Source organism: Callospermophilus lateralis, chromosome 1, assembly GCF_048772815.1.
Source record: "Callospermophilus lateralis isolate mCalLat2 chromosome 1, mCalLat2.hap1, whole genome shotgun sequence".
Lineage (NCBI taxonomy): Eukaryota > Metazoa > Chordata > Mammalia > Rodentia > Sciuridae > Callospermophilus > Callospermophilus lateralis.
Window position 1 is genome coordinate 216,092,050 of NC_135305.1, and position 12,644 is coordinate 216,104,693.

Genomic DNA, 12,644 nt, shown 5'->3' on the forward strand with positions numbered 1-12,644 from the left:
ACTTGGTGATCGAATACTGCCAACTACCCTGAACAGTCGAGACTGATAACGTGTCCATTTCACAGAGGGGTAAACTGAGGCTGCGAGTTGCGAAGGGATCCGAACTCAAGTCTTGACTCCCCAGCTCGGGCAGGCCTCTTTAATCGAGTGGACAAGCCCCTCGCGGGGGTGGGAGCCCAGGGATCCTTGCCCGGAGTCCTGCATTCAAAGGTGCCCCTCCCCAAAGGGCATGTTCCAGCCAAGCTGCCACCGAGGTTTCCGGAGAAGCGACCTGAGCAGGCCCAGGCACCTCCCCGCGCCCGCAAGCCCTGCGAGCGAGGACGTGCGGCGCTCCCCGCCCGTGGGTTCCCGCGCCCCCCCTCCGACCCGCGCGACTTCTCTTCCCCTTTCGGCCTCGGCCACGAGGGCGTCTTCACAGCTCCCAGAAAAAGGAAGGAAGCCGCGTGGTCCTGACGCCCGGAGACCTTCCGCTGTCGTCCCAGGCTCTGCAGGGAAACTGAGGCTTCGCGGTGGCGCGGGGAGAAGGGCGCCTGCCCCAACTGTGCGCGCCCGGCCACGGCCTGCACCTGTGACCCCAGGTCTCGGCATCCACACGTCGAGGCTGGGGACCTTGGGTCTCAGGATACTGAACCACGCCGCCTAAAGCTTCCTGTTGTGGGACGCTTGTGGAGTCGCTATGGAGACCTTGGAGGGGCCACGGAGGTCGTGAACCAGAAGGGGAAGGGAGAGGTCCGGGGGATGCGCTGGCCCTTCCTCCCCGGGACCCGGGCTGGGAATAACACGCCATCAGAAAAGGCGCCCCTCTCCCCGCTCGGATTTTTCTAAGGAATTTCCACGGGGATCTTTTGTCTTTCGGGTGCGGGTACGCTGCGTGCTGAATCCCCGCCCGGCAACGACCTGGGCAAAGTCCCAGCGTGAGATCAGGGACGGCCCAGCGCGCAGTCTGGAAAAGCCCGAGCTTTCTTTCCGGCGGAGTTTTCCTGGGCTCGCCTGGCGGGTTGCTCGGTTCCAGAGCAGGAGCGCGAGCAGCGAGCTCCCTCGCGCGGTCTCAGGCCTCCTTTGCAGCCGCGAAGCTATATTCTTTTCTCTGTTCATCAGGCGCCTACTGTGTGACAGGCATCGTTCCAGGTGTTGGAGACACATCAGAGAACACAGAAAACAATCCTCGCACCGTGCAGGGATCGTCTTAGTGGCGGTACCAAGAAACAAAAATAAGATATATGGAGCGTTGGGCGGGGGGGGGGGTTTCGTTTGGCAGTACTGGGGACTGAACCCAGGGCGCTTTACCACAGAGCAACATCCCCAGCCCTTATTCATTCATTCATTCATTTTTATTTTAAGACAGGTTTTCATTTGCTTAGGGCCTTGCTAAGTTGCTGAGGATGGCGTTGAACTTGCGATTTTCCTGCCTCAGTTTCCTCAGTCACTAGGATTATGTGGCTAGCAATTTAGTTTTTGATTAATACTAAAGAAGAAAAATTAAGCAGGAAAGGGAATAAGAAGTGTAAGAGTTAGTCAACTTTCTTTTTGTGTGTATATGTGTGTGTGTGTGTGTGCACGCACACACACACACACACACACACACCAGGAATTAAACCCAGAACTCTGGCATACTAGGTAAGCTCTCTACCACTGAACCGCACTCCAGCCATTGTTATTTTACTTTGAGATGAGGTCTTGCTAAGTTGTTCAGGCTGGACTTGAACTTGCGATCCTCTTGCCTCTGGCTCCTGAGTAGAGGAAGACTTAGTGAGAAGGTGACATTGAGCACAGACCAGAGGGAGATGAGGAGCAAGTCATGCCAACCTCCCGAGGAGTGGTGTACCAAGCAGAGGGCCTGGAGGTGGAAAACCCCTGCATAGGGAACAGCTCATGGCCAGTGTGTCTGCAGCAGGGTGGGTGAAGGACTAGAGGGAAAGAGGGCAGAGAGGTGACAGTGTAGGTAGCACAGGTGCTTGGCGTCTAGGAAGGGCTCTGGTTTTTATTCCTAGTGAAGTGGGAGCCGTGAAGGTTTCTGAGCGAGGAGGGACTACCTGACTCAGGTGTTCACAGGTGCCTTCTTGAGGCTGCTCTGGTCCAGATGAACAATTGCTGGAGCTGGGCTGGGAGGTGGCATTGGAGAAGTGGTTGAATTTGGAATGTGTTTTGCAGCCTGGGCCAACTGGTCTTACAGGGCAGCATCAAAGGTGACTCCTTAGTCCAGATCTGAGCCCCTGAGAGGATGGAGGGCCATTTCCTGAGATGGGAATAGATGTTAATGTGGGGCAGGCTGGCAGGGGGAGCATGTTCCTCCTGGTCTTGAACTGCCTTTGTATTTCTGCAAGGAAAAGGGAAACAGATATTCCCCAGCCCTTTGCTGTAGTCTCCAGGAAGGGAAAGGCTTCCTGCCAGGTGCCAGGCAGTCTCAAGAAGGCCTAAATTCAGGGTATAATTATCCAAACCCCACTCCATGGCTTTGAACCTTCTCTCCCCATTCTCTGAGCTCTGATGTGGCCACCTTGCCATTCCCTCAGCCTAAATGCTCTTCCAAACGATCCCCAACACAGACAGCTCCACTCTTCTTATGGCTTGGCCTTCTCCTAAAGGCTTTCCTGAGTGCCCCCAACTACATCTTGCATCTTGCCCTGTCCACTGTCACTTCCCTAATATTCTCATTACATTACTGAACTGATCACCCCAGTAAATTCTTCTGATTTACTAGATTCTCTGTCACCTCAATTTCTGGGAACTCCAGAAGAGCATGGAGTCTGTCAGCTCCAGCACCCAAATCAATTTCTGATCCATAGGTGGATGACGAACACCTGCAGTCAGCAACTTCTACACGTGGGTTCCATACCCACAGATTCAACCAACTGTGGACAGAAAACTTTTGTTTTTGTTTTTGTTTTTTTATCAAATCTGTACTGAACATACACAGACTTTTTTCCTTGTCATTGTTCCCTAAACAATCCAGGATAACAAAAATACTTACATAGCATTTAGATTGTGTTAGATATTGTAAATCTTCTAAAGATGACCCAACCTCTATGGGAGAATGTGCGTAGGTTATAAACAGCAGATAAAACCCCATTTCACATAAGATGCATCTGTAGATTTTGGTGTTGAGAGAGGTCTTGGAACTAATCCCCCCTAGTTACCAAGGGACAATTATATTCGCTGAGTTAATTAACTTCTTTTATCTCTGAGCATTCCGAATATACTGATTCTCCAGTCTGGGATTCACTTTCCTTCCCATGCACTGTCTGCCACCCCCCCATTTAAATTTTTTTTTTTTTCTTCAGTGCTGGGGATGGAACCCAGGGCCTTATGTATGCTAGGTAAGTGAGTGGTCTTTCAGAGATACAGTTCCAGTCAATGTATGTGGTTTTTTGTTGGTTTTTTTTTGGGGGGGGGGTTGTTGTTGTTTGGGTTTTTTTTTTTTTTTTTTTTTTTTTTGGACCAGGAATTGAATCCAGGGGCATTTATCCACTGAGCCACATCCCCTCCTTTTTAGAGACAGGGTCTTGCTGAGTCGCTTAGGGCCCAGCTGAATTGCTGGGGCTGGCCTCAGACTCATGATTCCTCTACCTCAGTCTCCTGAGCTGCTGGGATTACAGGCATGCGCTCCCATGCCCAGCAATGTACGTATTTTGTTCCAATCACAACTTTGCTTATCTTTCCACCCTTCAAAACCTTATTCAGTAGTGGAATCTCATCCTGTCCTAGTGGAGAATCTGCCCAAGATTCAGGCGTAGGTGAACATCATGCTCAGAGTTGGCTCAGCTGGGAGCCCTGGCATGGGCCTTTCTAGGTTGGAGGCTTCTTTGGGGAAGGGACAGGGCAGTTCCTTCTTGGCTGCTGGCTTTGCACTATTTGAATGACCCAGCAGAATCAAGTAGCACCCACTGGGGAAACCGGAATTTCTCTGCTTCTGCTCTTGGGTGGGGTCTGTGTAAGCTGCAGGCCTCTGCAGCTGAGAAAGCCCGTTTCTTCTCCGCTGCCTCTAATGTGTTGCAGCTCTTAGTGGCTGGCTATGCCCTCCAGGGTTGCAGCAGACCCCAGCAGCTCGCTGCCGTTTCTTCTTTCTGGGTTCTCCTCTTGCAAATTCAAAGAATGAAATCCACAGACGAGGATGAGTGAGTATGAGTAAGATTTATTCAAGTGTGAATAGAAACACACTTGTCCCACAGGGCAGACGGGACCCAATGGGGGTTGCCACTTGCATGTGCGAGTCTAGGGGTTTGTGTAGCACTTGGGTCAACGTTGTTGGTCCAAATTTATGCTGACCAGGCTTTGGCAAGGTACTGATGTTGGTTAACCTTTGAGTCTGAGCTTCACTCAGGTCTGCCCCTCTCTTGTTTTCCTGGCCTGCAATCCTAGCTTTCCAGGGGTTTGAGGTTGGTAGATTGTGGATGCTTCAGGGTTCAGAGCTGTGGCATACCCTGCCTGGGGCTAGGCCACCACAGGGTGACAGGTGACAGGCTGACTGTCTCAGGCCCTTGCCATCATGGTAGGCTCTGCCAGCCATGGCCTGTGCTTGCTGCTGGTTCTCTGGCTCCGCTGGGTCACTGCTCTGGAGATCTGGGACAAGGACATGGCTTCACTGGCAGACTAGGTGGGTGTGACGTCCTGAAGACCCCTTTGCTGAGATGGGGGCATCTGTGAGCTGGGTGCTGGCCTCTATGCCAACCATCCCTTGACAGATGCTGGGTTCCACCATCGTGGCCATCTGCCTCTCAATGAGTTTCATGGGGAATCGGATCCAGTGAACTTTAGCTTTCGGGAACCAGAGTCAGCTGGGATTCTGAGTGTCCTGCCTTTTGGGGAGACTTTTCAAGACCGTGAAGTCCTTGCCCTCTCTGGGCCCTGGATTACTTCACCTCCCAAGAGGCTGGGACAAGGGACCTGGGGGGTAGCATCAACTCCCAGGAAGAGTCTTCATTTGTCTTCTTAAAAAGACTTTTTGAGGGTTGGTGAGTACAGTGCTTATCTAGCATCGACAAGGGCCTGGGTTTCATCCCTAGTACTGCAAAAGAAACAAAACCCAAAAAACAAAAACTTTTTTTTTTTTTTTTTTTTTTTTTTTAGCACATGCCTGTAATCCGTTACTCAGGAGGCTGAAACGGGAAAAATGCAAATTCAAGGTCAACTTTAGCAATTTAGGAGGCCCTAAGCAACTTAGACCCAGTATCCAAATAGAAAAAGTGGGCTGGTGATGTAGCTCAGTGGCAGAGCCCTGGCCTAGCATGTGCAAGGCCTTGGGTTCAACTCTCAGTGTGGGGGGGAAAAATCGAACCAAAAAAAGCAACTTTCATTTGTTTTTGTGCCAAGGATTGAACCCAGGCCCCTCACAAGCACTCTACCACTGAGCTATATCTCCAGTCCTTTTTATTTTTTGAGACAGGGTCTCACTAAGTTGCCAAGGTTGGCCTTGAACTTGCCATTCTCCTGCCTCAGCCTCCCCACTCATTGGGATTACAAGCATGTGCCACCAGGCCCCTGCATTCATGGAAGATTTCAAATAAGCAACCGTGGACATACAGTCAGCCTTCTGTATCTATAGGTTTCAAATTCTGTTTCAACCACCACCCACAGACTGAAACTAAAAGAAAAAATTACATCTGTCCTGAACACTTCTTTTTTCTTGTCACTAAATGATACAGTGTAACAACTATGTATATAATATTTATATTAAATTAGGTATTATAAGGCATCCACAGATGATTTAGAGTCTATGGGAAGATGTACATAAGTTCCATGCAAATACTATGCCATTTTATACAAGGAACTTGACAGCTATGGACTTTAGTACTGCCCCCCCCCCAAAAAAAAGACATTGAAGTCCTAACCCCTAGCACCTGTGAATGTGATTGTATTTGGAAATTTTTTTTATATATATATTTATTTTTTAGTTGTAGTTGGACAAAATACCTTTATTTTATTTATTTATTTTTATATGGTGCTGAGGATCGAACCCAGGGCCTCGCACATGCTAGGCGAGTGCTCTACCACTGGGGTTGTGGCGGAAACAGATGACTAAGTTAAAGTGAGGTTATGAAAGCATATTCTAGACTTTTTACCATTTCCCTCTGATGCCTATTCCATCCCGAATCTGGCTGAGGATTCCAGCTTGGAGGCATAGGTTCTGACTCATTCCTTTCGAAAATCTGTGTGGGCAGCAATTGGCCTCTCACTTCCCTGAAAGTCTTGAAGCAGAAGGAACTGCATTTGCACTTCTAGTTATGACTGTTGAGGCTAGGCTGAGCACTGCCAGAACAACAGGGTCTTTTTCTAGGCCTTGGTGACCCCACAGGGCCAAGTGAGAGGCACAGCTGAGACACAGGCATCCCCTTTTTTTAACGTTTTTAAAGTCTTTATTTATTCTTATGTGGTGCTGAGGATCGAACCCAGCGCCTCGTACATGCTAGGTGAGCACTCTGCCGCTGAGCCCCAGCCCCAGCCCAGCACCCCTTTTTAGTGGCCTCCAGTAGCTTTGTTTTGGAGGTGTTAGTTTTATGGGCCTCACTCATGCTGAGCTCTGCCCCAGTCCTCCAATACCTTTCTTTGTACTTAGTTGTGAGCCCAGCACATTCCAGAGATGTTTGCAGACAGGGGAGGCCCAGCACACTCGGGGTGGTCACCATGGCCACCTACACTGCTGAAGGTAGTTCTGGCCAACTTTCTTATTTACATATTTAAATTCATGAGGTATCAATATATTGTCCAGGCTGGCCCCCAACTCCTGGCCCCAAATGTTCCTCCTGTCTCAGCTCCACAAGCAGCAGTTGGGAACTACAGGTGTGTCCCACCACACTCAGTCTGGCTGACTTTAAAGAACTTGACCATGTTACCTTATAGTCTAGCTAGTTTTAAGGCCCCAGATTTGATCCCCAGCACTGCAAAAAAAATAAAGAATTGGGATATTGGTTTGGTGTCTTTAAAGATGTTTATTTACTCATTTATCACGAGATCAGAAGGCACTGGCTTTCCTGATTCTGGGCTTAGGGCAAATTCTGTGCTTGGGAGCTTTGTCTACTTGTGGACTCAAGACCACACTTTGGCTGTGACAAACAGGACAGCAAACCCTCAGAGCCAAGCACGCAGTCGCGGTGCCAGGAGGATGACATACCAGAGGCCCAGGCATCTCCTCAAGCTCCTGAGCCTGACTCACCAGGGGTTAGTTAATTCTGGCAATTTCAATAAATGATTAATGTCCTTTCATAAATGATTGCACTGCAGACTGCAAGCTCCTTGAGGAGAGTGCCCAGTGGAGCCCAGCTCTGGAGACCAAGCCCAACACACAACAAACAGGATTATTCCAAATGGCAATGAACTGTTCTCTGAGGCTGATCCTTGGATGAAAAACTAAAATTTATTTTAAACCCAACAAAAAAGAGAACTGGGATGGAGCTCATCCTGGCTCTGCAGAACCACCTCTTCCTGGGGCTGAGGCCTGCTTGGTCGCTCTGTGTGGCCTCAGCTTCCTAAGTGAGATGAGGCGGGGCCAGGCAGCATCTCTCTCACAGGGTTCAGGAGGCTCCCAAGCCTGCCAAGGGCTTGGTCTGGCTCATGGCCATGCAGCAAGGAGGAGGGTATCCAGGGCCCTGGGCAGTGCAGGGCGAGGGTCAGGGGAAGTTGCTGTAGGGCAGATGGAAGGGGTAGAGGGGCGAGTAACGTGAATCCTGCCAGAGTAGCTTGTTCTCCAGGAAGGCGACAGTGGGCAGGGTGAGGACCAGGCTCTGGTGCTTGAGCATGCTGTACACGTTCAGACCTGGGCAGGTGGGGAGGATGGCAGCCAGGTCAGGGAGAGGCTGCCCTTGGGCTCTGCTCCAGTCCCGCCCGCATCCGGAGCCCCATTCCCTCCTCAGGGCACACCTGTCCTGTTTACAGGGACATCATGGTCTAGCATGGTTAGGAGAGCCGGGCACCCTGGCTTCAGATCTTGCCTCAGCCACCCCCAGGACCCTCACCAGAGAGCTGCCTCACCTACTAAGAGGCTCTTGTATGCTGGGCTCTGCCCAGTACTTGGCCATGACTCCTACCTCACATTCCAGAAGGAAAGATAGAGCAAATGAATAAACATAATGTGCTAGACAGAGACCAGAGCTGCCAGAGTTAGTGAGCAAGGTGGGGGGGAGGACTGGGGGGGAAGAGGGAGGCTGAACAGGGCCTGGGGGGCCTGCAGGTCATCTTGGGCTTTTTCCCTGAGGGAGGTGAAAGCCATAGAGGGCTTTGGGCAGAGCAGGGACAAGCTATGGTTCAGATGCTCACACATGCCCTCTGATGGAAGTGGGGGGAACACACTTTGACAGCTATTACCTTGGACCTTTTTTTTTTTTTTTTTTTTTTTTAAGGCAGGCAGTTAGGGAAAGCTGAGGATCTGATTAGGGAGTGAGGTCATTTGCTGATCCAGAGCATTCAGTGACCAAATAACAGATGCAAGATTTGAACCAGGTCATGACTCTAATGGTGGGACCTGCACATGCGTATTCTGGGGGTCTGGGAGATGGGTCAGTGCCCTTCACTCACCTACAGCCGGGATCAAGTTGAAGGTCTTGAGCCCAGAGGTGGCCTCCACAATGTTCTGTGGCATCTCCTCATGTATCCTGTGAGAGGACAGGAGGTGAGCCCTGTAGAGGATGGAGCTCAGGCCTCCCCATCCCTGCCCTTCCCAGCATTCTCACAAATCCACAAGGAGCACAGAGTTCCCCCAGCGCCGGTAGCGTGCCAGCTCTGTCAAATACTGGGGGTCTGGAGTGGGCAGCTCCAGGGAGTCTACAATATGCAGGTCGTCCTGGTGGGAGGAAGAAAGCACCCCTGAGCCTGGGTCCAGAGCTCCCTGTGCCAGCCGACCTCCCCAGGCACCCTGCCCCCATTCTCTTAAGATCCTCATGGCGCCCAGTAGGACTGCTTTGTACCTGAGCCAGCTTGACGGTCAATGCCACCTTGAGGCCCAGCGCCCTCATTTTCATGGGTAGCATGTAGTAGTAACTTGTGGGGCCTCGGGGACCATGGGCAACACCTCCTGTGGGGACAGAGGTGTGTGAGCAGGTATGGGCCACTGCTGGGCTTGGAGGTCAGAAATGTGCCTCACTGGCTGGAAAGAAGTTGCTGGAGGAGAGGCTGCCCCCCTGCCCAGTCAAGCAAAGAAGTGGGGATCTTGGGAAGGGAAAGAGAGAGGAGGCTGGACCAGTGACTTTACTTCTCTGGAACTTGGTCTACCCAGGTGTCAAGTCCTGAGTTTTGATGATTCCTAACCCACAGGACACTGGGAATTACAGCACGACATGAGATTAATTAAAGCACAAACCATTAATGCTGCAGTTATGAGGAAGTTAAAATTTTCAGGACTGGCCAGGCTTGGTGGCACAAGCCTATAATCCCAGTGGCTCAAGACCTGGAATGCCAAAGTAAGGAGCTCAGACTTCACTCAAAGGCTTGTGGAAGCTGGGTGGTTTAGGAAGATCCCTCTGGGTACCATGTGAAATGTGGGCAAGGAAAGATGAGAGGGGAGGGGAGGCCAAGAGGGGCTGTGGCCATGATCTGAAAAGAGAAGACATGCAGTTGAGGAGAGGGAACAACTCTCAGAACTCTGTCACCCACTGAGACAATAGGGTCTGTAGTCCCAGTCTCTTGGCTGATGAGGAAGTGCATGGGGCTGAGACCATATCACACAAGAAGTGGGCAGCTGTGTGTGAAGAAGCACCCAGGTGCTGGACTCAGCCAGAGCCCTTCTCCCCCTTGTCCCCACTTACCTCCTCGCCAGATGGGGGACCGGATGCTGCCATGCCGAGCTCGCCCGCTGCCTTTCTGTGGCCAGGGCTTCCGGCCACCGCCTCGCACCTCAGCCCTAGTCTTGGTCTTGGCATAGCTCTGTGGGTACAAAGTGAGCAGGGGTCAGGTCCACAAGACAGATGACATTGCAGGTGCCTGGTCCAAGAATATGGTGGTAAGCCAGGCAGAGAGACCTGCTGCCAGGAGGCACAGAGATCAGGGCTCTGATGGGACAAGCACAAAGTGATTAGAGATGGAGAAGATAAAGAAATCAGAGTTCCCTCTTCTGTACCAGAACATCAGCCTCCCAAAGAAGGGTCCTGCTGGCTCTCAGTAGATGTCCTATACTTTTTAAATTTTAATGTAGCTACATATTAATGGTAGGTGGCTGGAGAGAACAGGGAAGAGGCGCGGGGTAGGGATCATAAGGAACATGGGATGCCATGCTGGTGGCTTTATTCCCAGGGTGATGGGGAGACATGGAAGGAACTCTCTAGACCTCTGGGGCAGGTGGTTAAAGGCGGACAGACCCTGACTGATAATGGATTCTTCCATGTTTTTGGCATAAAATCCAAACACCTCACTATTGTTCCCATTGAGCTTTACAGCATTATTGGGCTCCTTCTGGTCCCTGCCACAGTACTTTTGCATGACCTGCTTTCATTATCTCCACCTTAGCTCTACTGTCACCTTAATCTAACCAGATCTACAAGTAGGCTTGAGGTTAAATGCCCTTTCTCTGGGATGACTGCCCCAAACTATACATTTACAGACATGACTACTTAAGTAGTGTTCATCTCTCCCACACAACTGTGAGCTTCATGAAGGCAGGGACAGGGCCTGTCTTGTCCACTGTTGAATCCTCTCACCTAACACACTGCCACAATGCTGGGTGCTCAGAAAATGCCTAAGAATTGACCTACCCTTGAATGGCTCTAGAAAGAAAAGACGAAGTCCATGTTGAGCAGTCCAGAGAAAACACAACATTGGTTTTCTCTGCTCCTGCCTGAGCCCCACAGGAAACTCCATCCCCTTTCCTCCCTCTACCCAGGAACTCACAATTCTCTTGAAGTTCTTCTGCCAGGTGGCAACCTGGTGCAGGATATCTAGCCTAGGGAAGAGGAGGGAAACATGAGAACTAACTCTACTTAAAACCTCCAAGGTCCCACAAGACCTGCGTTTTCCTGACCCCATCCTGTACCTGCTCCTGCCAAGTTGGTTTCTCTGAAAGATGAAGTCTAGCCTCAGGGCTTTTGCACTTGCTCTTCCCTCTGCCTGAAATGCTTTTGCTCTGGCTGGTTCCTTTTCAGCTTGCAGGTGCCAGCTTAAACTACTTGAGAGGAGTCTCTTTTTACTACAGCTATACTTTACCTTTTTTTTTTGGTACTAAGGATTGAACCCAGGGGCACTTTACCACTGAGTATGGATAGGGTCTCACTAAGCTGCTTAGGGCCTCATTAAATTGCTAAGGCTAGCCAAGCCAGGCATGGTGGCACACACCTGTGCCACCCACAGGCTCAGAGGCTAAGGTAGGAGGATTGCAAATTTCAGGCCAGCTCCAGCAACTTAGTGAGGCCCTAAGCACTTCAGTGAGACTCTCAAAAATGAAATAAAATAAAATAAAAGGCTGGGGATGTGGTAAAGCACACCTGGGTTAAATCCCTGGTACCAAAATAGAGAGACAGACAGACAAGACAGGTAGCTAAAGCTGGCCCCGAACTTGTGATCCTCCTGCCTCAACTTCACACAATCCCGAGGCAGGGAAAACCGTCATCCCCCTTTGACAGGTGGAGGAACAGGTTCACGGATATGAGCCCTGGTCACCCCATTCCTGAACTCGGGCTCCCCATCCCTTGGCCGATCAGTTCGCCATTACAGACCCCAACTCACCTGGGTGCTGTGGCGAAAACGTCAGGGTGCAGTTCAGCCAGGCCCACGCGCTCCTGCTCGAAGCCCCGCAGGGACTCGACCCAGGCCTGCACAGGGCGCCGGTGCGCGGGTAGTGGGAGTTCGCACTTGCGCAACACCGGCTCCCGGAGACCTGGAACGATTAGGAGGTCAAGGGTCAGGGTCAAGAGTCAAAGTTCTCGGTCGCCGCCGCCCCTCCTTTGGACGACCCTAGCTGCCTCACCCGCACCCGCCACCGGCTCTGAGTTCTCCGCGGGCCGTGCTGCCTCTTCCGCCAGCGAGCTGAGGCCCTGTAAGTGGTAGGCAAGAGTGAGAGACGACCCCCCGGCCTCCCTGCCTTTGTCCTCTGACCCTGTCTCCCGTCCTCCGCCTCACCCTGCAGCCCGAGGGCCGAAGCCAGGCCCGCGCCCCGACCCGGACTAACTGCAGCATCGCCCAGCTGCTTCCCACGCCACTGGAGGTCGAGGCTCCCTCGGGTCGCGCGCGTGACGCCACGCGATGACGTCACGCGCGCGACACCGCCCGCCGCGCCAGGATCCGACGCAGGAAAGCGGAATGTTGTGAGAACGTGGTTCGGCGGCGGGGTGCAGCCCAGCGTATCCCTACCTCCGTCCCGGAACTAACCCCCGGGCCCACTCTTCACTTCTTAGCTTAGGGACCTCTACGGCACTTGGGAACTCGACCGCTCCACAGAAAGCCCCACCCTCCCTTAGGCCTTGTCTACCCCCCCTGGGTTCCGCCCCCAAGGAACCGTGCAGGAATCCAACCAATGAAACGTCTCCTGCCTGAAGCCAATTAGCCAATGTGGGTGGAATGGCCCGCCCACGACCCGGGGGTTTTGAGCGCGTACCTATGAATGCCAGCCGTAACTGTTGAGTTTCTGCTGCCGGCCACGCCCTCCGGCCACGCCCCCATTTAGCTTCGGATTCGCCGGGTGGTTTTCTGTGTTCGATTTTTTTTAAATTTATTTTTTAGTTGTAGGT

The 12,644-nt window shown here is 51.8% G+C and overlaps 1 protein-coding gene across 1 annotated transcript; it reads right to left on the minus strand.

Moving 5' to 3' along the window:
• Positions 1-6,906: 6,906 nt before the first annotated feature.
• Mrpl4 (mitochondrial ribosomal protein L4) lies at positions 6,907-12,146 on the minus strand. The gene is made up of 9 exons (XM_076871434.2): positions 12,037-12,146; positions 11,885-11,951; positions 11,644-11,794; positions 10,813-10,864; positions 9,735-9,852; positions 8,898-9,004; positions 8,664-8,773; positions 8,509-8,585; positions 6,907-7,750 (listed from the first exon to the last, which is right to left on the minus strand). Exons 1-9 carry the CDS (start codon positions 12,091-12,093, stop codon positions 7,605-7,607), a joined length of 885 nt encoding a protein of 294 aa, XP_076727549.1. The 5' UTR covers positions 12,094-12,146; the 3' UTR covers positions 6,907-7,604.
• Positions 12,147-12,644: the final 498 nt, after the last annotated feature.

Bases quoted from the DNA above. Each gene is read 5' to 3' on its own strand.
- Mrpl4 (XM_076871434.2), bottom strand. From the start codon at position 12,093: ATGCTGCAGTTAGTCCGGGTCGGGGCGCGGGCCTGGCTTCGGCCCTCG. The intron at 11,795-11,884 runs GTGAGGCAGCTA...TAATCGTTCCAG, and splicing joins AGAGCCGGTGGCGGGTGCGG to GTCTCCGGGAGCCGGTGTTG. The intron at 7,751-8,508 runs GTGAGTGAAGGG...CCACCTGCCCAG, and splicing joins CAACTTGATCCCGGCTGTAG to GTCTGAACGTGTACAGCATG.